This window comes from Lathamus discolor, chromosome 1 (genome assembly GCF_037157495.1).
Source record: "Lathamus discolor isolate bLatDis1 chromosome 1, bLatDis1.hap1, whole genome shotgun sequence".
In the NCBI taxonomy this organism is placed as follows: Eukaryota; Metazoa; Chordata; class Aves; order Psittaciformes; family Psittacidae; genus Lathamus; species Lathamus discolor.
The window spans coordinates 67,937,656-67,962,169 of NC_088884.1; the positions used below are offsets into that span (position 1 = coordinate 67,937,656).

A 24,514-nucleotide genomic window follows, 5' to 3' on the forward strand; every position below is an offset into this window, starting at 1 on the left:
GGCTTCACAGCAGCTGCTGCAGCAATTGACCGCCAAGGCTTCAGAAGATTAAGTTCACAGAGTGGAAATTCATAGAATCATGGAATGTGTTAGAAGGGACCTTACAGATCACCCAGTCACTTAGCATTTTGGATTATTAACCTGTGCCTCAATCCAAGTTGCCATCTTTCCCTCAGCCTCAGGAGTGCTCCCTCGACTCCTTCACAGAGCCACAGCCAAAGTTTCTGGAGCTGCCTTTGCACTACCTCCCCTCCTACTGGTGTCTTGGCGGGGCCCTGCTGGACCCTCAGACCCGAAACAAGAGGCAGTGGCAGACCTGGGTGCCTCCTTGGTCAGAACTCCTGCAGATTGTTGCTGTGGATCTTGTACTTGGTAGTGGCACTTGGCTGCACACCGGCTTCTGAGACCACCATTACAGAAGGGAACTTGGTTGTTTCTGAAAGCACAGCCTGTGGGGAACCCACCAGCAGCAGTGACACTTGACCAAAGAAAGTCATTACTGGTTACTGTTACTAATTGCTGTTAGCTTCCTCCAATGCAATGAAAACTTGGCTTGATTATCTAATGGAAAGAAACTAAAACCCATTTTTTGTCTGATTTTCTAAGGACACAAAGCTTACACAACAGTATTATCCCTCCTTCTCTGCCTCTTTGCAGACATCCGTCACTGGTTTTTGTTCTGGTACTAGGTCTGAGGACAAATGCACAATCCACTGACAGCTTCCGGGTTTAACTCTTTCTTTGTGTCATGCATTTGGTTTGATGGGGATTTTTTTCACCTGTGCAGGACCCAGCAGGCTGAGTTTCACCATGGCTGTTCTCAAAGGATGCTTGCCCTGCATCCCACCACCTTGTCTTCCACAGGGTTGAGATGGCTGCTGCTGGTGGCAACAGACATCTACAGAGCAGGAAGAAAACCCAGAAGGGCAGCAGCAGGCCCCACCTCTGAAGGAGCTGCCCCTTCCCAAGGCAGGGTACCACATGCGTACACCTGTATATGTGTCCGTGCATGCCCTTCTCCCTGCGTGGAGCAGCAGTACTTGGATTCCTGAGTGTGCAGTGCAGTTGGGTGGATGGAGGCACCTACACCTCCCACCTGAGGTGAAGGGATTTCTAAAAACTAATTCCCCCAAAGGAGTGCCAAAAAGGTAATGAGCTTTGCTTCCCACCCCCCCCGCCACCCCCTGCCGTCTCCCCCTTCTCAAGAGTGCTCACGTGGCAGCTCTGCTTCTTTGCACGTGGCCTTCCCTTGTGAGGTGCCATTTGCTGGAAAACTAGGTGCTAGGCAGGGAGAAAAGTGAGAAAGGCTCTTGGCATCACCAGGAGTTGTGCTGCCCGCGGCAGGAAGGACACCTAGAGCTGCCTGTGTGCATTTCCCTGCTCTGGAAACACTGGAAGCCTGGGCAGAGCTGGCTTTGGGAGATCTCGGAACAAGCCTTGGCAGGAAGCAGGGCCCAGGAGGTGCCAAGAGCAGCAATAAACCAGGGTGTTTAAAGCAGGATGGGGAAATCCAAGGACAGTGATCGCTGGGCCTCTGCCAGGGCCCGTGGGAGACCGCTGGGTGGGACAGCAAGGAAGATACATGCTCCTTTGGCTGCTTCCTTCTCAAAACGAAGAAGTTGGCTGTAAGGACCTCTGCTGTCCCTTGGCTCTCCCTTCCCAGGTTCACTTACCTCCCCAGGGAATGATGTGGCTCCCGGCAGGATCAGGGATCCTGCAGCATCATAGTCCAAGAGGTCAGAGCTTGATGGATTGATACAGGGGTCAGCTGAGCCTGGGGAATACACGTAGGATGGAAGAAAACAACCTGGCCTCCAAGAAGCATGGGCAGTTTGGCTGCTGCTGATCCCTCAAAGCCAAGATATGAATGGTCTCGAACAAGAGAAGATCCAGCCTGCCAAGAGCTTCTTTTGAAACACTGCTTCTACTGAACCCCCACCACAGCAACGTCCGGTTGTGCTGCAGTTATATTCGAGCTGTTTGGCTGAGGAAAGCTGAGGCCATCTCACTCCTGTGGAAGCAGGACTCTCCCTCACTGCCTCTGAGCTTTGCTGAGGTACAGACAGGGGAGCATGCGTTGGTATTCAATTAGAGAGGCTATGCAGCGCTTCACCCTTCCCAAATGTCTGCTGGAGGGCCCCAGCACTACACAAAGCCCACAGCTAAGGCAGACAGAGGAAATCCACAGAGAGCAAGGGAAATACACCAAAGAGCACCTCCAGCGTTATTTTTCCAGTTCCAAGCAAGCCAAATCTACTTTGGCATCTGGGTTTAGAGATTTCCATTCTAGGCCTGGGTAAGTGTCATTTTTGGAAGGATTAATCCAGCTGGTAATGAATAAATCTATTTCCTGGGAGTCTGCGCAGTTTCTGTGCCTCCCGAGGCTCTCAGGAGAAAGTAAGAATTTCTTGGGGTGCTGCCATCCATAAGCTAAACTGCAGAGAGGAGAACCCCTGAAAGGGGCAGTCTTGGGAGCTGCCAGCGGCAGGACTGTTACAGCGGGGAAGGAGTCAGACAGAGCTGTCATCTCTCCTGATCTCTACTCTACTCCTTGCTGCATCTGGATCTGCTTTCAGAAAACACCAGAACCTCCTACTCCTGCCTGGAGGGGGACCCACAGAGAAGCAGGAGGAGACAATCAAGCTGGGGAGGGAGGGAGGGAGGTTATTGGGAATAGATGGGCCCCATCCTGTCCCCTCCCATCCTGAGGAGAAAGGGTTGAGGCTGGATGACACATGGTGCAGAGCTCTGAGCAGTGCCCACAGCTTTCCAGGGAGCCCCAAGTGCCCTCCTTCCCAGCCAGTGGCCAGCGCTGTTCCCCAGGTTACAGCTCCTGCAGGACAGGAGCTCTGCTGCTCTCCATACACAGGACACAACACAACATGATGCTGTTGTTGGTTGCAACAGCTGCAGCAACACAATTAAAAGTGATGACAGCATTTGCACCACCTGCTGTCACTGCCCAGAAACATTTCCCTATAGTGTGGGCAGACAGACTCAGCCACAGAATTGCTTGGGAATCTTATCTGCAGTTTGCATGCTCGGCAAGGCAAACCCTCTGCCAGGCTGCTGTGTGATGCCATTAAACGTCTTTAGGATAAAGCCATGCTCCTATCTCTCATGAGTCTTTACCCTGCTCCTCCCAGTCCCCCACCGGACCTGGTTCCTTCCAGGGCGAGCTGGAGCTTGTCCCCTTGACTTTGTACCTGCTGAAGTTCTTGTGAGGACCTGAGTACTGAAATCACCACTCCTTTCCCTGCCTCTTCAAAATACAAGTTTATTTTCTTCAATGAAGAACCGCCAGTGAGGAGGGGTTTACATCAAACCTGCAAGGAAAACACTGTAGTTTTTCTCTTCATGCTTTGTCTGCCTCGCAGTTTGCTCTCTATTGTACTGGAAAACTACCCTTGCTCTTGCCAGCATGACCTCCATCATCTCTGGAGTGTAGAACTAATGCCTCTCACATTGTGTAGATGTACCTTAGAAGTGCACTGGGTCCTCATTCCCTCTGCACTACAAGCTTGTATTCAGGCCTCTCCTCCGACCAGAAGGACACCAGTCCTCGTGTCTGCAGCTAGGCACATGGGGGAGATGCATCATAAATCTCCTCTCCTCAGGTCTGGCTGCAGATCACCTTCTGGTCACACCATCAGTTTATGCAGTGGTAGCAGGGTGTCTCCATGGGACCCCCTTGTCTTTGCCACATCTCCAGTTTCGGCTTCATCGGGAATCCATATCAATCTGTATCGAGATGGATTTGAAAAATTAAGAAAACAGTCTTACTAATAAATGTTTTCACCTTGACTGTTCCCCCAGATGCAACCATCACTGCACAGCATCCTCTGCAGGGGGATCTGCACAGACACCGCCTGCGACTCGGTGGGCAGGGCAAAGCAGCGAGCACACTGGTGGGCAAAAGAACTGGCTGACCGAGTCAAACAGAGCAGCCTACACAGTGGAACAATCTCTAAGTGAAGGTGATGACTAGACCTGATTACTGGAGGTTTCAAAACACGCGTTACCCAAACACCTGAAACTGTGTGTTAATGCAGAGCGTGTAGATTCCTGATCCTTGGGGGAATGAAAAACAGAAAAAGTCTTAAATACACCTAAAGTTCTCAAGAACTGCGCACCTGATGGAGAACTGCAGAATCTCTTTAATACACACAATTTTCCACTGAGCAAGAACAGCAGTAGCTTATACTTAAAAGATGGGAGAAAGCAAAAGCGATCCAGTGCTTGAAGTGCTCCCTTTGCTTCCCTCCTTACAGCAGGGAAACCTGAAACCAGGACAAAAAGCCTTTGCAGGGCATTTGAAAAATTCAAACACACACTGGATCAGGAGAGGGTTTAAAGTGCACACTTTTATTTTCTATTACAAAGGCTAAAAGAAGCAAGTTTGGTTGTTGGGTTTTATTTATTTATTTATTTAAGAACAAAACCAAAAATGTTGTTAAAACATCTACATTATTATCTTGATACTAGACCTTATGAAAGATACTAAGTTATTTTTTAATAGTAAAGCGTGGTATTCTTAAATTATATTAATACAAAGACATATTAAAGGACTCGAAGTCATTACTACCCAGCTCAGAACTGCAGCATCCCCTTGCTATCTTTTCCTCTCACTTGCTAAAACCCTTCCATTTTTGACATACAGTTTCATACATGCTAAGTAGGGTATTTTTTGGTTTTATACTTCCCCCTGTAAAGGTCAGGTCAGCTCCAACACCAGTGTCACTGAAATCCCTGCCCCTACCAAAGGATTTGGGAAAAGATTTTCACTAAGTCCTTCAGCATTTGACAAGCCCTGCTCTGTGCAAGTGTGTGCGTCTGGGGTTATTTTACAGGATATGAGATTTTCTGCTAATGTTATAAAATTAAACCATCGCTTATTTTGTTAATAACCCTCAACTTTGGTTCTGTGCTGCAAAATCCTCTTCTTCTCTCACGTGAATGAAGAAAAGAGAGAGTTGTCACAGGGTCAGCAGCCCTACAACGTGTGGCTTGTCTGCAGCTCTGCTAAGAGTACATAATGTGCTGGGAAAACCGTCTGGGCTTGGTAAAGCCAGCCTGGGAAGTCAAGTGTGAAGCTTCCTGCCTTTTAAATAATATAAGCAAAGCCTTTACCATTAAAACTTTACTCGCTAGTTAGCAGTATAATCCTCTGCCATCGACAAAGGACTGCGAGGACATCCTAGGGGGTTTCAGAATGTGAACAGGGAAACCTGTCCCATCTCAACGTTTATACCTACCTATATAAACCCTCCCCTCTTTGTTATTTCCCTTTCCCTAACCGCAATAAAAGTCTTCATATTTAAAATGGAGATGCTGCGTTTCCTGGCCCGAGTCCTTTTCCTTTACCCTCATTTAAAAGATTCCTTCGATACCACACACATATAATATTATATAGAGCGATATATTTAATATCTGTGTATATATGCTTCATGGGAGGGGTCACATATATACACACTAAAACAAGTCTGGTGACAAAGTACTGCAACACCACAGACCAGGTTATCATACCAGGGAAAACATAAAGAGATACTGGACGCAACCCCCATGACTGTGGGCCTCCCTCACATCACCTCACCTCACACACCTCTCCCCACCTCAGCCCCGATCCAAACCTCCGGAGCGACAGGGAGAGGGGACAGCGACCCACTTTGTACCCTACAATGTTACTGTATGAGAAATCACGGCGCAGTGAACACTAGAGTCACACTAAGAGATGCAGGTTTGGTTTAAAATAAAAACACATCCCAGTGCTCCACGATCCAGATCAGCTTCCTTAGCATCTCTGCCCGAGAAGAGCAGAACAAGACAACCTGGGAGCTGATGCCAACCTCCTCCCCTGTCTCTCACTGTCTATGAAGCTGACCACTTAAGCACAAGGAGCACCAGGAGAAGGTATGACCCAGAGAGCTACAGTGAAGAGCAGAGGAGAAAATACACCACCTGACCACTCAAACTGCCATGTTTGATGCTGCACCACTCTCTCTCTGCACAGCACTACAGATCCTTCCCCATCCTGTCCTTTTCCCCACACATGGGCAGAGATGGAAATAGCTGTTTCTCTCCCTGCCTCTCCCAGTGAGCCGCCTGCGTATCATCAGATGTTATGGTCCTGGCCCCTTCCAAACCAGATCTCAAGGTGCTGAACAGCTGGGAAAGGAAGCTCACACCAAACCAGCGACCACCATCCACATTTTAAAGGAGAGGAAAGAAGCTCTGCAGGGCAGTGGTTGAGTTGCCATCCCTGGAGGTATTTACAGACCTGCAGACGTGGTGCTTAGTGACACGGTTTAGTGGTGGACTTGGCAGTCCTAGGGTAAACAACTGGACTTGATGATCTTCAAGGTATTTTCTAATCTAAACAATTCTAAGCCCAGGGGCACATTCAGCTTATTTAGAGCATGGAGGATCTCTGAAAAGACCCAAAATCAACATGCAGCGCACTCTGCTCCTGGGCCATAACTATCCCAGTGGAGCTGATGCACCCACCTGGAGGCTGGTTTAAAAAGGTGCAGCTGCCCCCACAGCACCTCCTGCATTTTCACATCTCTCCTGAAGCTGGGAACCCCAGGGATATGCGAGCAGCGAGGGAAAAGGGGGACCCAGCAATGCCAAAGCACGAAGCAGTTCACGGCCAGATTGTATTTACCACGGATACAGCACTTCCAACCCCAAGGGCTCTGAGCCTGCTGTCCTGGGAGACTCTATATGAAAAATACATCCCCTACAAATGCTGGGAAGGAGACGTGTTTGTGTTTGAGTGGATGGTGCCATCCATGCATGCAAAACTACAGAGCGCAGCTGGACTGCGGAAGAGAGAAGGAGAGGGAAGCTCAGGACAGGATGTGCTTTTTACTGCCTGTGGGGTGAGACCACCAGAAAGGACAAGGCTGGCATGCAGAGCAGTGCTGCCTCTCACTGCTGCCACTATAAAAGCCAAAACTCCTGTCCCAGAGCTCAGCATCACTGTTTTCCATGGTGGCACACATCAGGTGGCACAGGAGCGGGTGCATGGCTGGGTCCCACTGTGCCACTTGCCCTCCACCACAGCCCCTGCCCTGCGTCACACCCTGGCTGCACTGTGTGTCTTCAAGCTCCCTGCCTCAGCTCCGAGGAGGAGGGGGACAGACCTCTGGTGCTGGTAAGCATCCTTCCAGCTGGATTCCCATCAGCAAAGCTCTGCCTGTGCTGCTCAATGCTGTCCTTTTGAACAGGTCCCCAGTTCTTCTGGCAGTGCAGGTTAAAATGCAGCTCTAAGTAACCAAGAGCAAGAAGGGAACCCCCATTACCCCTCCCTACCTCCCTTCAGGAGACAAAGCAACACAGAACACAGGCTTCTTTTGGTTACAGCCTTCCTCCTGACTAATACTGCTCAGAGAATGCAGTGACACAGGGTGTGCCACAGCCTTCACTACACCTTCTAGATGCCTTCAGTCTTACTGCCACGAGTCACACCAGCCAAAAAACCAAACCAAAACCTGTTGCACACTGAGAAAGACATCTAATGAGGAGTCATCAATTTGCTTTCTGAGTACAGTCGGCTGAAACAGTCTTAAGTCACCTACAATCCAGTTCCTCCTGCTGCAAGTGGTTGTATTACTTTGCTGCTCTTAGCTATAGTCTTTATATGACACGGCTGTTACTTCGGCACCAGTTGATGCCCCAGGGCAATACAGACAGCAGAAGCTAAAGCCTACATGTTTTAAGCCAGATCTAGTGGTTTTCCCTCTTTCCATCTCCATTCCTAATTTTTCTGGTACAGAACTCCCAGGAGAGCAGGCCAGCCGCAGCAGTGTTAAGTGGGGCCTGCTCTGCAGCACTAAGAAAAGGAGCACATGAACTTCAGGGTCACCTTTTCACCAGATGTCTGGCCCTTCCTCTCAGCTTTGTCCTCCACACCTCTGCAGCCACATTCTGAGCTGAGGGGCAGAAGAATGATAAAAGGAGAAGCTCTCCAATTCACAGCCCAGTCCAGACTGGATTCATTCCTTTGAATGAAGGACAGTGAAAACAAGAAGACGAAGAGGAAGGAGAATTTGGAGGGAAAGAAGAAAGAGGAAATGGATCACAAACTCGGTGAGCATGGTGTTCGCTGGCCAAGGAGAATCAAATTCACGATTTCAGTCACCACTAATAAATCATCATCTCATAATCTTAAAACAAAAGAAAAGAAAAAGTTCTCTTTGCGAGACACAGGCCTCGCTCTCCCTGCTACTGCCACCCATGGAAAACCCGCCCTGTGTTTCCCCAGCTGACAGGCTCCCCCCTCATCCCTTACTATACGCCATCCCGCAGTAGGAAGTTGTATTTCCCAAAGTCGTCATCCCTGGGGCACAGCAGCATGTCCTTGCGGGCTTTGGCCAGTTTCTGCTTGAGCACCTCCCTTCGGTCCAGCCACTCTGTCAGCTCATCCTGGCCGTGGGCAAAGCGGCATTCCTCTCCTTCGGGGCAGGTCTTGCTCTTCTGGAACCTGCCGGCACAAGGAGTGCGATCAAGAGGGCACCCCTGGGACAGGGTTTTTTGCTCCCCATCTGGGATACCCGCTTGGAGCCCACTGAAACATGCTGCCAACTCTGCTTTCTAAGGGTGAAGTGATCCTCCTAGAAACCCATGCGCAGCCAGGGAAGGCAACATGGAGGTTGTGCAGAGAAACAGAGCAGCAAACAGAGCAATGTCTACGAGGGGATTTAGTCAACAGAACAAAACAGTGTGAGCTGGAACTGGACCAGCAGGGATGAGGAGAAACGACCACACAATGCCACGTGGTAGCCATGAGAGACAGAGCCTTCTCTTGAACCAAAACGGCACTTCTAACCATCACAAGCCTTCTGAAGACACCTCAAGGCACTGATTTGGAGGGTGGCAAAGCATTCAAACCACTTAACAAAGCACCTGGGATTCCCCCAAGCATCGGGCCAAGCAGACTATTCAGCAGCCAGAGCCAAGAGCATCATGGCTACGGAGGGCACAGGTGCAGACGTGAACCCCCTTTCCTCTTCTAAAGACATGTGCTTGGGAATGTATTTTTACCACTCGGTAGTGTGGCTGAGCATCCCTGGGATCCAACTGCAGACTGTCACCCAAACCTGCCAGTCTCACTCCTCCTCCAAGCAGAAGTCCTTGGGGACTCTGTGACAGGAGGAGGAGGGAGTGAAGGAGGAGGAAGGATGAGGTCCCTGGGCCTGTTGCCCCATCCCTGCAGCAGCAGCACAGAGGGCAGATGAGACAATGGTACCTTTCGCAGAGCCGGAATTCACCCATGGGGAAGCGGTAGTTCCAGCAGCTGGAGTCACTGTCCGAGGTGAAGACCTTCTCCTTGTGCTTCTCTGACTGGATATGCTGCTGCCATTGCTTCTTGCTGTTGCTGTTCTTCCCGCAGAGCCAGCAGTGGTAGCCCATCTAACCAGTGCAGAGAGGGCAAAGGGCCAGTCAGTGCCTGAACAGTCACACCCATCAGCCTTCCCCATGCTGGCACTGGCACTGCCTCTCCCCTCTCTTTCCACAGCATCCTGGAAGCTCCACTCAGTCTAAGACCTCCCACACTTCCCTGCCATGTCATCTTTAGGACATCATGCTGCTGCTAAGGGGGAGCAGAGGAGATGCTCTGTCAACATCTACCCTACACCTCAAATAGGCTTAGAGAACAGTTCACTGACATGGTCCCCATGCCCCTGCTGACAGCACCCAGGAGCACAGACGATGCAGGACTCTTCATACACCATTCACAGCTCCTGGCCTGAGGAGACATATCTGCCTTAGTTTTCTCAGGCCTTTATGCTCCCAACCCAGTTCTTCTCCAAGCTTCTACACCTTTTCCAACAGGCCAGCAATGACTTTGCCTGCTTTCCCAGGAGCCAGTAGGAACCTTGTGGAGAGGCTGAGCCCACACCAAAGGCAACCTAAGGTAGACTCCTACTGACTGGAGGATTAAGAGAAAAGCCATTGCAGAGCCTGACTGATGCCAGGTCAATCTCTTTCCACCTCATCTATGCTGCCCTTGCTGTGCTGCTCCAAGCTGCCCATCTAACCTACATTAGCACAAGCTCTTTCCCACAACAGCAGTGCAGTCCCTGCTGGCTCACACCTGGAGTACAGGAGAGAGGCAGGCTGTCAGCACAGAGGAGGAGGGATAAAAGACAAGAGATGAGCTGATTACCATGATGTCAGCATAGTCGGTGGGCATCTGGATCTGTTTCTCCCCTTCTCGCGAGGTGAGTGGTGTCCCCTCTCCAGGCTTCCCAGGATTGTGTTTCTTCAGCCACATGTCGTAGGTCTGCTGCATATCCAGTACTGCACAAAGGCGACCCATGAGGTCACTCAACCTCCTGTGCCATGCACAAACTACAGGACAAACGTTGGGGCAGCCCTTCCCTCCCCTCCCCTGTCCTGTGCAGCAGCACTGGCTGCCACACTGAAGGCTTGGGAGGCCCCATGTCACCTCCTCAGATCAGAGCCCTGGGGAAAAGAACCAAGTTCACACCACAACCACGTGGGGTAGGTGTCTTCTGTGAGTCAAGTGGCAACCTTGACAGCAGCTACAGAGTGCTCAGGAAGGAGGGGAAGTGCCCCAAGATCTCCATGGATTTCCCCCACCAGCTGGTTCTCCATCAGGCCTGATTCTACTTGACTCAGCAGACATCTCACTCCAGCCAGGGAACAAAGGCAGGGCCTGGATTCAGACTGGTCGCTTCCCTCTAAGCCCCTCATCCTCAGCACTCGAGAGGGAGGAGAGCCCTTAAGCAAGCTGGCCACAGGAAACACTGGGGAGGGGAAGAAGACCTAATGACATCTTGCCCCAGGTTCAAAACCTGCCCAGAGGACTGCAGGAGATGTCTCTTGGTGCTTTTGTTTTAAAACCCACTCAGCACACTAGTGGGAAGGGAAATTTTGGGTGGAAGCTTTGTGTGCACATCTCCTTTTTCTCCTATTTTCTCCTGAGAGAGGCTATGGAAACAAATGTTTGCAGCACCAACGTGATGCTGTGTGTTGGTAGTGATTTAGTCCTCTCTAAACGGATAATTGAGGAACTCGTGGCAATTTGGGATAATGAATGCAAATTCCCCCAAACGGAAACAACTCTTGTCATTTGAAGATTCACCTTCCTGCTTGGGCAAACATACCCAGACTGGTCTCATGTGCTTTAAAGGCCTTAACAACAAAATTACTTGGACTGCAACAAGTAACAACATCTGGCTGGCAAAGACTCTCCATCCAAACGCAAAGACTGAAGAAATTTAGAGCATGCCTGAAACCCTCCAAGCTTTCCAGCATCTCCCAACAGGAACAGCTGAGCACCTGGACAACTGGGCCTTGCAGAGAGTCTCTTCCCAGCTCACTGTTGGTCTGAATAAACAAGGATTGCTGCCAGGGAGTTGGCTGTCAAGAACATGGGTAACCCCCCCAGCTATCCCACAGAAGGTAAACTGGGAGTCTCCATAATTAATTCCAGACAATCCACTCCACAAAGGCACCACCCAATGATGCTCTCATTCGGGATCTCAAATCCAGTCCAGTGAATACAATGCCATGAGCAGGGAGTGCCACAGCCCAGGAGCAAGGGATAGGGGCAGAAATGAGCAAGAAAGCTAAGGCAGATACAAGACAGATGAGAAAGATACAAGAGCAGCTACAGGTCAGGACTGGTGCTTTGGCAAAGCTCCATACGGAGTCAGGCCTGGGACAGTACAGGCAACTGGAGGGACAGCACAGCATGGATTCAACAAGCTGCAGAAAGGTAGGGCAGCAATGGAGCAGTGCAAGACATGGGACCAGTGTGCACTAGTCCTAGAGTGAGGGACTCAAGATATACATGTATGTTTAAGAAAAGAGCAGCTCTAAATTACTATAGACAGATCTGCCCCATAATCCCACCGAAGCTCTTAGTACCAGCTCTGTCCAGCTCTGTCTCTGCTGTCAAGAGTACATCTTAACAAACCCTGCATCCATTGCCCAAATGCCCTCTTCCCTCTCCCCAGACTCTCTGGTCCGTGTTTCCCCCACTCACTTTTATTTTCCTTCATGAAGGTCCACATGTCTCTCTCCTCAGGGCTGTGGGCGAAGGAGCAGTTGCCCACATACTGGCATTTCCTGCCATTTTGTGCATGGATACACAACTGGTGAAAGAGAGCAAAAGTCAGCATCTGCACCAACACTCCTTGCTAAAGGGGACAGTGGGTTCAGAAAAACAGCTGGGGCATTAAACTGCACACAGGAGAGGTTGCAAACTGGACCCTCCATATGCCGTTAATTCATGCTTCTTTTCCTCAGTACTGACATGAAGGGTAAGTTTTCCCTATAAGCGTGTGGGCAGCTCAGTTCAGCAGTTCAGCCCCTGGCCTCTCTCTTGTTGCCTTTTCACAGGTGACTGGGTGCAGGTACACTTAGTGCTGGCCCTGGGTGAGGCAGCAGGGAACAACCTGGATGGATCCAATGTTGGCTCCTGCTGGTCAAGCTGTTGTTCCCAAAAGGTGTTCCGTTCTCCACCCATTTCCAAGTGGATGAAGAGTGGCCTTACAGGTTGCTTAGACCACACTATTGCGCACACAACTCTACCTCACAGCTACCAACAGCATCACTGCCAGAGAAAATGAGCAGCTTTCTGAGCATCATGTTTACCGATGGTTCCTTCTCCCCCAGTCCTGTCACGAGAGAAGGACACCAATGTGGACACCAGCTTGTCCATTCAAACTGGGGAAGAAGAGACAACGCTGCTCCTCTCTGGCTGGGGCTGAGTCGGAGCTCAGGCAACGCACACTCGAACTGCTTTGCTGCATGATCTGTGACTCACCTGCTGGCTTGTTGCCTACTGTAGCAGCTATAAATAACTCTTGTTCCCCCACACCAGCTTCTAGCAACTGCCCTACAACTGGAGAGTGCTCAAGGCCTTGCACCTGCCCATGGACTAGGGAGCAGCAGATCCCATAGGGTGGGGGAGAGGTGCCTTCTACTTTTAGGGAGAAAGGAAAGGAGAGGAAGAGAGAACTATCAATTGCTGTATTTGGGGCTGGGGCTGGAGGTTGAATATCTGTAGCTCTCACAGAACATGGCTTTTTATCTGAGTTCTCAGTTCTATTGTCAAAATACATTATGAGGCAGTTTCACAATCTACAGCAGCACAGCCATAGGGACAAGGCCTCTCAAGTGCTCCGTTTTGCCTCTCACCCGCATTGAGAAACCCTGACCTAAAGCGAGAATCAAATCTCATTCCCAAACCCCATGCCATCCACTTCTTGAGATGGTGACTGCATTAATAGCAGTGTCAGAAACTCCCATATGTGTGTAGAGTGATTTAAACAGGTGCTGCTCCTCTTTCTGCTCCACCCTTTTGCTGGATGTGTTTGAAATCATGATGCCATCAGTCTGTCCTTGCTTTCCACGTCAGCCAACACGTGCTTGCATCCCTACCAGGTCTCCAAGGAACCAGCCCCCAAAGCACTGCACCATGGTGGGAGGGAAGAGGAAGGGGCACCTGGCTGTGCCAGGCGTGGGGCTTACATCATACTGCTGTGGGAAGTTGCGGATGGAAGGCAGTGGTCGGACAGACACCCACTTCTTCTTTGCTTTGGACATCACCAGCAGGACGCGACGTTCCTTTGTCCAACTAAAAAGCAGAGAATAAATCAAGAGAGGCAAAGGAAGAGCAGAACAAAGCTTTGTTTTCCTCAGGGACTCTTAAATACTGAGAGATGACCAGATAGATTCTCCTGTCCAGCTTGTCCCTGCACTATCCAGCTATTCCTAGACATGCACACCTGTGATAGAGAAGCCTCAAGGAGGATTTCTCCTTGTATGTGCCACATATTTCCTGGGGTATCTCTTCTTTAAAGTCACTGAAGTCTCCCCCAGGGAGCATCTCCAAGGATTACTAAACAGCTCCTTTCCACCCTTCTACACAGCCAATTCTTGTGCAATCAGATCCATGAAAAAAAACTGGGAATAGTTTCTGCTTGAAAGGTGTAGTAGAAATGCAAGTCATTACAAGCACTGTTTTATGAACAGGTGCCAAGAAGTACTAATTCTCCTGCAGCTCCAGCAAGTGATCACCAGGAGATACCCTGGGCAAAACCTCAAGCTCTATTCAGCAGCTGCACAAAGAGGTGTTGTCCTTCCCATTCCAGGAAGGAATCCTCACCTGCTCACCTCATCCAGCAACTGCTGCTTCTGTCTCGTGTTCAACAAAGGGCTTACATTTGCAATAGGATGCTGGACTGTGTGGCTTGTGTTATGGGATGTAAAGTCCTATAAACCCTTCTATCCTATCATGCCAGGCTGCCTAGGTGAGATGGGCCACAGTTCCCATGACCCAGTGGTGATTTCCCAGGTGATATTCCTCTTCTAGGGGGCTTATAAGAAAGATGGGGACAAACTCTGTAGTAGGGCATAGAATCACAGAATAGTTGGGGTTGGAAAGGACCTTAAGATTGTCTAGTTCCAATCCCCCTGCCATGGGCAGGGGGACACCTTCCACTAAACCATGTCACCCAAGGCTCTGTCCAACCTGGCCTTGAACACCGCCAGGGATGGAGCATTTACAGCTTCCTTGGGCAACCCATTCCAGTGCCTCACCACCCTCACAGTAAAGAACTTCTTCCTTATATCCAATCTAAACTTCCCCTGTTTAAGCTTTAACCCATTACCCCTTGTCCTATCACTACAGTCCTAATGAAGAGTCCCTCTCCAGCATCCCTATAGCCCCCCTTCAGATACTGGAAAGCTGCTATTAGGTCCCCATGCAGCCTTCTCTTCTCCAGGCTGAACAGCCCCAACTTCCTCAGCCTGTCTTCATACGGGAGGTGCTCCAGTCCCCTGATCATCCTCGTGGCCTCCTCTGGACTTGTTCCAGCAGTTCCATGTCCTTTTTATGTTGAGGACACCAGAACCGCACACAATACTCCAAGTGAAGTCTCAAGAGAGCAGAGCAGAGAGGCAGGATCACCTCCCTCGACTTGCTGGTCACGCTCCTTTTGATGCAGCCCAGGATACGGTTGGCTTTCTGGGCTGCGAGCGCACACTGCAGCCGGCTCATGTTCAGTTTCTCATCGACCAACACCCCCAAGTCTTTCTCCACGGGACTGCTCTGAATCTCTTCTCTGCCCAACCTGTAGCTGTGCCTGCGATTGCTCCCACCCAGGTGTAGGACCTTGCACTTGGCATGGTTGAACTTCATAAGGTTGGCATCAGCCCACCTCACAAGCGTGTTGAGGTCCCTCTGGATGACATCCCTTCCCTCCAACATATCGACCGGACCACACAGCTTGGTGTCATCAGCAAACTTGCTGAGGGCTCACTCAATCCCACTGTCCATGTCAGCGATGAAGATGTTAAACAAGACCGGTCCCAACACCGATCCCTGAGGGACACCACTCGTTACCGGTCTCCAGCCGGACATCGAGCCATTGACAACAGCTCTTTGTGCGCGGCCATCCAGCCAGTTCTTTATCCACCGAGTGGTCCATCCGTCAAATTTAGAGACAAGGATGCGGTGTGGGACAGTGTCAAACGCTTTGCACAAGTCCAGGTAGATGACATCAACTGCTTTACCCTTGTCCATCAGTTCCGTAGCCCCATCATAGAAGGCCACCAAATTGGTCAGGCAGGATTTCCCCTTAGTGAAGCCATGCTGGCTGTCCCCAAGCACCTTGTTGTTTTTCATGTGCCTCAGCATGCCTTCCAGGAGAATGTGCTCCAAGATTTTGCCAGGCACAGAGGTGAGACTGACTGGTCTGTAATTCCCCGGCTCTTCCATTTTCCCCTTCTTGAAAATGGGGGTTACATTTCCCTTTTTCCAGTCTTCGGGAACTTCACCTGACTGCCATGATTTTTCAAATACGATGGCCAGTGGCTCAGCAGCTTCCCTCACCAGCTGCTTCAGGACCCGTGCATGGATTTCATCGGGTCCCATGGACTTGTGTACGTTCAGGTCCTTAAGATGGTCTTGAACCAGATCCTCTCCTACAGTGAGCCTGGGGTCTTCATTCTCACAGTCCCTGTTTCTGCTTTCCAGGACTTGGATGGTGTGGTCAGAGTCTTTGCCAGTGAAGACCGAGGCAAAGAAGTCATTCAGAACCTCAGCCTTCTCCAAATCCAGGGCAGCCAGGTCTCCTGATAGTTTCTGGAAAGGGCCCACGTGGTCCCCTACCTTCCTGTTATCTTTCACATCCCTAGCCAAGTTCAATTCTAACTGGGCCTTAGATTTCCTAACCTGGTCCCTAGATTCCTGGACAACATCCCTGTATTCTTCCTAGGCCACCTGTCCTTGCTTCCACCTTTTATAAGCCTCTTTTTTCCTTTGAATTTTCCTCAGCAGCTCCTTATCCATCCAAGGAGGTCTCCTGCCCTCCTGCTGCACTTCCTTCTAGTTGGGATGCAATTCTCCTGAGCTTGTAGCAGGTGATCCTTGAATATCAACCAACAGTCTTGGGCCCCCTTCCCTCCCGGGCTATATCCCATGGAACCTTACTAAGCAGGCTCCTGAAGAGGCCAAAGTCTGCTCTCTCGAAGTCCAGGGCAGTGAGCTTGCTGCACGCTCTTCTCACTGTCCTGAGGATCTCAAATTCGACCATCTCATGATTGCTGCATCCAAGGCTGCCCTGGAGCATCACATTTCCGTTGGTGAGCATGAGGTCAAGCATGGCACCTCTCGTTGTTGGCTCCTCTATTACTTGCAGAAAGAAGTTGTCTTCCACACAGTTGAGGAACCTCCTGGATTGCTTGGGCTGTCCCTCCAACAGATGTCAGGGTGGTTGAAGCTCCCCAAGAGGACAAGGGCCTGTAAGCGTGAGGCTGTTTCTATCTGTCTGTAGAGCGCTTCATCCACAGAGTCCTCCTGATCAGGCGGTCTATAACAGATCCCCACAGTAATGCCCCCATTGCTGTTCTTCCTTTAACCCTGACCCACAAACTCTCTGTTAACTGATCACCTGTCCCCAGTCAGAGTTCCATATTCTTCAGCCTATCGCAAACATAAATAGCAACTCCCTCTCCCTGTCTGCAGGCTGTCTTTTCTAAAGAGCCTGTAGCAACAGAACAAGGGGTAACTAAAAGAGAGGAGTTTCAGATGAGAGACTAGGCTTTGGAGAAGATGACCTTTAAAGGTCCCTTCCAACCCAAACTATTCTATGATTCTATGATACTATCACACCAGTCATCCTCATGGGCCCCAAGGAGCTAGGAGCTGCAAAAGGACAAGACATGCCTCAGAAAAGAGCAATCAAAGCAATGAAAGAGCCAAGGAAATGAACTTAAAAGGAAGCAGAATACCTTGAGTCATTGCTAATAGTGACCTGCAGTCATCTGCAAACAGCCAGGAGTACAAACAAGTGCAGAGGAGGACTATATTAGTGACCTTTCTAAGAAGAAATTATAGCAACTGGGAGAAAAGGGATTTGTGGGAGCTGGACTGCATGCACCAGGAGTAATAGCCTGCACAATGCTGGAAGCAAATACAAACAGTAAAGACAGCTGGAAACTGGAAAACAGCTGTCTGCAATGCTTGCTGTAGTGACAAACACCCTGAGCAGAGGGGCTGCAAGGTTTCCTAGCAGCCTCTTCCAGAGAGGCCAAATGAAGGCGTGGAGAAGGTAAGAGGAGAAATTTCTGCCCTTGAGGAGGGATGGGGGAAGAGAAGGCAGCATTGCTCACCAGTGGCGGGCTTTGGCACTACAGTACTTGAGGTCTTTGTCTGGCTCCACCAGCTGCCCATTCCTCCAGCACTGGCCACACACAAATTTCATCTGGAGGTCGAAGGTGCTTGATGCAGGAGCCCGGGGAGAAGCCTGAGGAAGAGAGCCACAACCTCAGGCAACCTGAACCAAAATGCACCCCTCAAGCTGCATGTCAGCAACAACTCAGGTTAAATCAGAGACAGCCCAGTTCTCCTCTGCCAGTGTTAGCTGCTGGCCCACTGATATACTGGACAGGAGCAAAGCCACTGCTTGCTTCAGCATTATTTCTTGAGCTTTGACAAATGGCCAAAACACAGCCACCCTGGCAGATTCAAGCACTGGCCAGGCCTGGCTGTGAAACCCCTGCAGCATATCTCCATGTACAGATAAGCTCTGTGAGACCTGCACCAGCGCCTAATCCCCACCTCCCTGCAGGGAGGGCAATCCACACCCCCTCGCTACCGTGGTGAGAGCTCAATCACACAGCTCGACGAGCCCCCCCAGGCGGCAATCAGGCCGTGCCATAGCAGAGGACCCACCACTCCTGCTGTTGGACTAAGAGGCACATTTGACACCATGAAGTCAGAGCTGGGTCCCCTTCCAATCCATTTCTGGGCAGGTTTCCATCTCTCACAGCCCCTTTGCACCAGGTTTCACAGGCAGTTAGTTGTGATCACTGGGCAGAAATATACAATGCACATATTTCAAATCCTCTCAGCCACTTGATTGGCCTTCTACTTGTCCCCATGAAAAAGCTGTTTTGGGATTATAACTAACTGGCTGAGGATTAAAAAGGAGCCAGTCTGCCCGTCCCATATCACTGCTGCCTCATGTTTTCTGAACAAATCTCTGGAAAGCTGTTTGCATTCTGTATCCCCACTGGAAAACACGTGACTGGTGTCTCCAGTTCACTTCCAAACCAAAGAGCAAACCTGGCTGGACACCAGTGGTCCTGGGCATGGGAATATGTGAGGGTACAAGAGAACACCCAAGTCATCAGGCTGACCATAAAGCATAGAAGTCGTGTATGGATGAAACGGCTCTCTGATTGCTAACACTGCCCATCCCAGCTGCCATGCCTTGACTTCTAATCCTGAGCATCTAACAAGGAGAAGACAGGAAAACCACATCCCCCAGGAGCAGGCTTCTGCCAGCGATTGATTAACCGCAGTATGGACCCTATGTGCATCCCTTTGGCACAGGGAAAACAACAAGCACAGGCAGTGCAGAATCAAAGCATCTCCCAGGACATGCCACATAAGCTATTGACTACCACTCTGCATCGCTCCAGACCTGACATGTGAAAGGTACACTGAGCTGCTGCGAAAAGCTGACCAGAGAGCTGTGCTGACTACAGGAGACCATCACTGCCCTGGATGTCCCAAGAAAAGGACTCGTCCAGAGAACCATCATCTCTCACGAGAAGCAGCAGCAATTCTGTCCTACTTGCCTCCAAGGTGGCCTTTCTGGTGGCACCTGGCACATGACTTGTGCATCTGTCAGCTTTCGCCAGTGCTGGTCACCACAAAGAACACATCAAACTGTCTGGCTGTGGGATGACCAGGGTTGAGGCAGGTAGAGGGAGTAGGGTACTTCCTTCTCAGATGCATGGCCTCTGAACACTAGTTTTAATCTTCACTTGGTCTCCAAAGGAAATTACGCTACAGCTTGCCTCTGACCCACCAAACTTATAGGCCTAAGATAATAAAATAGCACTGCTGGCATATTCCCTTTTATCAGCCCCATGCTATCTGCCAGGCAACAGATCTCTCAGCACAGTCAGGAAGCTTGGCTCAAACCTACTGACACTGCAAAACCAGAAACTGAGTGGCTCCAGAAGGCACAATAGATCAGAGATAAAGAACGTTTCCAAGGTAATTCTGGTGATCCTGGCTGCTTGTCCCACAAATTCTTAACCAAAAGAAGCCTTTCTGTGTGCATTTCTTCATCAGTCATGCACATTGCTGGTCAGTGGGCATGTATGCTCCCAGGGGATTAGGAGACAAGTGAAAAATCAAAGCTGCTGCTGCTGTTGCTGTTACATGACTGTATTTGTAAAGGCAAGACACACACCTGGCAGGCTGCTGATAACCAACAGTGTGGAAATTATATCACATGAGGCTCTAGCAGATGAAGCCAGGCAAAACTGCCTCAGGCTGTGGCACCACCCTTTGCTATGGAGCCAGACAATATAGTGCTAGCTATGCACCATGGCAACCAAATAAACAAAGGACTTTAGCATGACAGCTCTCCACTTCAGGCTTTGCAGAAAGCAACAGCTCCAGCGTGGCCACTCGTGTCTCCCAGCTTCAGGAACCCTGCTCAGCAATACCTGAAATGCTCTCTGGAGGAGCCACATATCCCGCGAGACTATATGAGGGGTCCAGGTTACTCAGCCACCTGACCCAGTGAGCTGTACTTAGGTGCAAATACCCCTTACTAGACACTTTCTGCTCCATGCTGAAATTGCTGATTCTGAGGCCACATTTTTTTTTACTCCAACGAGTAAAACCAGGATAGTCCTCAAAAATCAGAAAAAATGAGCTCTAAGTCACCTCAATTCCTAAGGAGGTGATGGGAGGACACCCAGCTACTTACAACAGTCTCTTCTGCTCACTGCCTCTTCAGTCTGCAGCCACTGGTTTTACTCCAACAGCAGCCTTTATGAGGCCAAATGCAAGATCCCTGACAGGTCTTTAGCAAGCAGTGTATCTTCATTTTCCACTTCTTGCTAACTTCCACCCTCCTGACCTGCAGCATCACAGCTGCTGGGTCCCTGCATGCTGCCCGCCTCTTTTCTCCAGCTGGATAACCCCAGCCGGTAACTGAGTCCAACTGGCAGCTATGACAAAACTGCAGCAAAATCCCTGGAAGCGACTTTGCTTCCGCTGACCAAAGGGCGCTGGGGTGAGCATGGATCACACGGGATGGTGGGAAGGAGGGGTCTGCTTTTACAGCACTCCTGGGAAGTTGTCTTTGCCAGGCAGCCAACTTCGAAAGCTGGGAGGATGCTGAGAAAACTCTGAGTCACATCAGCCTGCTTGGACGGGAGAAAATAATGGCAAAAGTAAACATCTCTCAACAGATATGTTAGTCCTGCCCCTGAGGTCTGTGGCAGCAAGCCAATGTCTCATCCCATAGCACGGCCCTCTGGCTGAGTACGTGCTGATGCCAAAGCCATGGTTTGCTATTGCAGATGCATGCCTCTGACCAATTTGATTCTGTCTCCCTGCACAGTGCCAGGCTGCCAATCCCTACAGACCATTGATGGTGCTGCTGGTAGGCACTTCCTCACTGTAGCAACAAGGCTGCTGCTTTGCCTCCACACAACGTAACAACCTGGAAGGGATGGAGGTTGCAGTCTGGGTCTGTGACAGGCAACTGTGAGGCACAACTAGACTTCGTCACTGGCCATCAGCCCTAATACTGCCTGCAGGGGTCAGAACCTGTAGCTCACTACTCATACCCTGACAGCTGTTGTAGCAGGCACTGGCATTTCTTTTCCTGATCCACTGCCCCCTGCAAGCCCTAAAAGCCAAAACCAAACCCTTGCTCAGCATCCAGATCCCAAGTGCTTCAGAGGACATGCTCTGACTCTGCCTGCTGAACAACCTGTTCTTCCAACAGCAGCACCTCCAGACAAAGGTGAATTTGAAGCTGCAAGGGTTGCAGGACAACAGCTGTCCACCCACCTTTTTATATCCCCTGATTATGCACAGAGAATGGCAAGACAGCTTTCTGGAAAACGCAGATCCACAGCAGGCAGGACAGAACCAGTCACTAGACTTCTCTCCCCATGCAGCAGGAATTGCTGATATATATCCAACTACTGTCACAAGCTGCTGCAAATTCACACTTTGTTTCCTCCACTGTGAGGATGCAGGCAGTTGCCTCTGTACTCACATCAGGCAGAAAGAGATCACAGCCAGCTCTGCCTGCAGGGGCCATTCAGGTCATCCAGGCTCACTTCTCATACAATACAGGTTGCAGAAACTCGTCCTCTCAGCTTCCTGAGAGGCTAGAACATATTCCTTAAGCAAGTCAGACAACTTTGAGAACTAGAAACCTTGGTTACTCTGGACTGCTGCTTCACATTCCTCTCCTCCAACCATGTCAGATCACAACAGCAGAACAAGCTGCACAGGTACGTTGCTGAGCATCTCCTCAAAGATGACTCCATTCAGCATGATGTAGACACAAAGCCCACTGCAAGCATCAGTGCAGTCACCCAAACTTTTCCCGCTGGGCTTGCCCATGACCGTCAGATCTGCTTTTCCTCAGCGTCAGTGCCCTGGAGCCTTCTGAACACTTCTGCTGGTCCATAACCAGCAAAAAAAAAAGCTGCTACCTGCCACGCTGAGTGACTCATGTACCTTTCCTATAAAACACCTCCTCTGCAGGGTGCTCACAGGCTGCTCTCAGCGCTGGTCTCTGCAGAGGGACTCCTGGGTGAGGGGTCCCAGACAAAGGAGATGCACCCTTGCTCTGCTAGTAAGGCACAGGCCAAGGGGTGGCAGCTCAAGCATCCACAGGGGGAAAGAAAGCTGTCAGGTGGCAAAAAAAAAAGATTTCAACACCTTCCCCAACATTTTGCAGGGGACAGAATTGCTCCTGTGCCTGAGAGCTTGCTGAGAGGCATGAACTTTCTCATCTCATCAGACAGATTTTCTGAAAGTAACGAAAGAACAACAAACTTCCTGCTCTAACGGCAGAACTGCTTCAGTTCAATCTCAGGGCTGGGTTGGAAATCATCCTCACTGGGTGGGCTCTGTTCCTACACTACAGAAGGTTCTCCTGGGGAAAAAAAAAAGAGGGATAAGGCAGTACCACCCATAGCCAACAGGTTGGAAGAAAGCAAAGAGGTGCCCTTTGCTTGTCACTCCAGAGAAAGCTGTTGGCAGTGCTGGCAGTACAGGCAGAGGCACCTTCTCCCACACTGAGAGACTGGTGGCACAAAGAGAGGCAAAGCTCACAGCCTCCTCCTGGCAAGGCACTGCTAAGATCTCTGCCCAGCCCAAACAGCACCTGAGCTGGAAGTTCCATCCACTCCTGCGTTCAAAGCAGTCCTGAGGGTCATTTCTTATAACCCTTCAAACTGTCGTATCGTCCCTTGGCCACTGAAGGGCAGCAGGACACCTTTGGTCCCCTCTCTGTGTGGCCATGGTCTCCAAAGTCTCTTGATTTCAGTAGCAAGGTGTCACAGGAAGCACCATGCTCTGTACGTTGCCCTCCATCCTCTGGAGGCTTCAGCCCACCACTGAACAGACCAGATAACAGCACTGCAAGACAAGGCACAAAGCACATCACTAGCACTGCAACCAGGAAAGCTCTCAGGTGTCCTGCTCCTCAATGGCCAGCCTGCTCTGTCTGGGACCTGTCATGAGCTGCACTGGAAGTTAAAAAGAGAAAGTGCTGGAACAGTTGGGAGCAAAACTAGGCTGCAAGCAGTAGATGCACCTTACTTACCATGCTGTTGGCTGGTTTGCTGGCATGTGCCTCCATCTGCTGCCAGTACTTCTTTGATTCCTGCACGATATCTTCGTGGGTCATTCCTGGGAACAAAAGGGGACAGAACTGAGCTACCCTGTCTTGGCCAAGAGAGGGAGGGAGAGGTTTCAGGACTTCCTATGTTGGGGCTTACTAACCTCAGTGTGACTGACAGGTCCCAATGTACCTACTGATAATGTCAGGGTTGTAAGAGGACCTACCACAGAATGTATTTAAGCGCAGGCTAAGGAAGCTCCTCTTTCCACACAGGGCAAATAAAAGGGGCAAGAGTTTGGTCTCCTGGGCTCACTCAGACCTGATGTTCTGCACACACTGTCTGTAAAGGACCCAGATGTTGCCTCCAAGATGATGATTCTTGGCGCGGGGTCAAGAGGCCATCCTTCAACACTGCATCAACAGATCCTATCCAAGACCTTCAAGACAATGCTTTGCTACTGTTGACCTGCTGTATATTGGAGTTTTGGGCACTAGCTTGGGAGATCACAGATATTCCACTGAGATATCTAGCATCTCCAAGACCCCAGAAATCTCACCTAATCCCTGCTGGCATTAATTAACCTGTTACTTCATTAATCAATAGGTGAAGAGGAAAGTTGAAATTCAACACAAACACCAAGTGTGAACAAGGTAGCAAGGAAAGACCAACAGCACAAAACCAACCAAGGAACAGCTTGGTTACATACAAGTATGTAACCAGCAAGGAAAGATCTGCAAGGTTTCAGAAATCAGAAATGTAGTATCAGACAACAAAAAAAAGGGTTGTTCAGACCTTATCTCAGGAATTAGCTCCTGACCTACTCAAGTGGTGAGGGAAAAGCCCCTGCCAGCACCAACCAGCTAGATGGGCAGTAAGAATCTTCAGAGTGCTAAACAGCAAGAGAAAAGTATGTAAGAGTAGGAACTGTCTGGTCAATGTGAGGTCTCTGTTACAAAAAAGCCATGTTATTTAAGTGCTATGAAGACCTGAGGTAGCTGCCAAAACAAACTGAAGCAAGTATCTTAGAACAGCCAGCTGACTGCAACAAGAGGGGTGCTGAGGGTGGCCTTGATGCAGCACCCCCAGCCCAGAGAGGTTGCAAAATTGCTTGCTTTCCTTTTGCCTATAGCTTTTATTATTGAAGTGTTCCCCAGAAATGCCACATGGACACGATCTTTGATCTGAGAGCCAGCATGTTCCAGAACTTAAAGGCCAGCAAACACAAGTTTTCTTCTCAGCTTAGGCTGTGTGTAAGTTGGGTAAGTCACAGCATTCCTGACCTCGGTTTCCCCACCTGTGATTTCAGCTGTCCAGGTCCCTGCCCGGCAACAATACTGCTGTTTGTACAGGG

The 24,514-nt window shown here is 50.1% G+C and overlaps 1 protein-coding gene across 11 annotated transcripts in view; it reads right to left on the reverse strand.

Moving 5' to 3' along the window:
- Window positions 1-3,271: 3,271 nt before the first annotated feature.
- Window positions 3,272-24,514, reverse strand: part of ZC3H7B (zinc finger CCCH-type containing 7B) — a 53,088-nt gene continuing 31,845 nt past the window's right edge. For 10 of the 11 annotated variants that reach the window (XM_065677295.1, XM_065677320.1, XM_065677312.1 and 7 more), the window contains exons 17-23: window positions 23,145-23,230; window positions 17,656-17,789; window positions 13,510-13,615; window positions 12,020-12,128; window positions 10,172-10,305; window positions 9,251-9,414; window positions 4,339-8,485 (exon numbers count right to left, since the gene is read on the reverse strand). In XM_065677295.1, the coding sequence (XP_065533367.1) occupies window positions 8,293-8,485; window positions 9,251-9,414; window positions 10,172-10,305; window positions 12,020-12,128; window positions 13,510-13,615; window positions 17,656-17,789; window positions 23,145-23,230 (926 nt within the window). In that variant the 3' untranslated portion in view covers window positions 4,339-8,292. Of the gene's footprint in view, window positions 3,742-4,338; window positions 8,486-9,250; window positions 9,415-10,171; window positions 10,306-12,019; window positions 12,129-13,509; window positions 13,616-17,655; window positions 17,790-23,144; window positions 23,231-24,514 lie in introns of those variants that run through there. The other variant, XM_065677339.1, reaches the window with a different exon arrangement.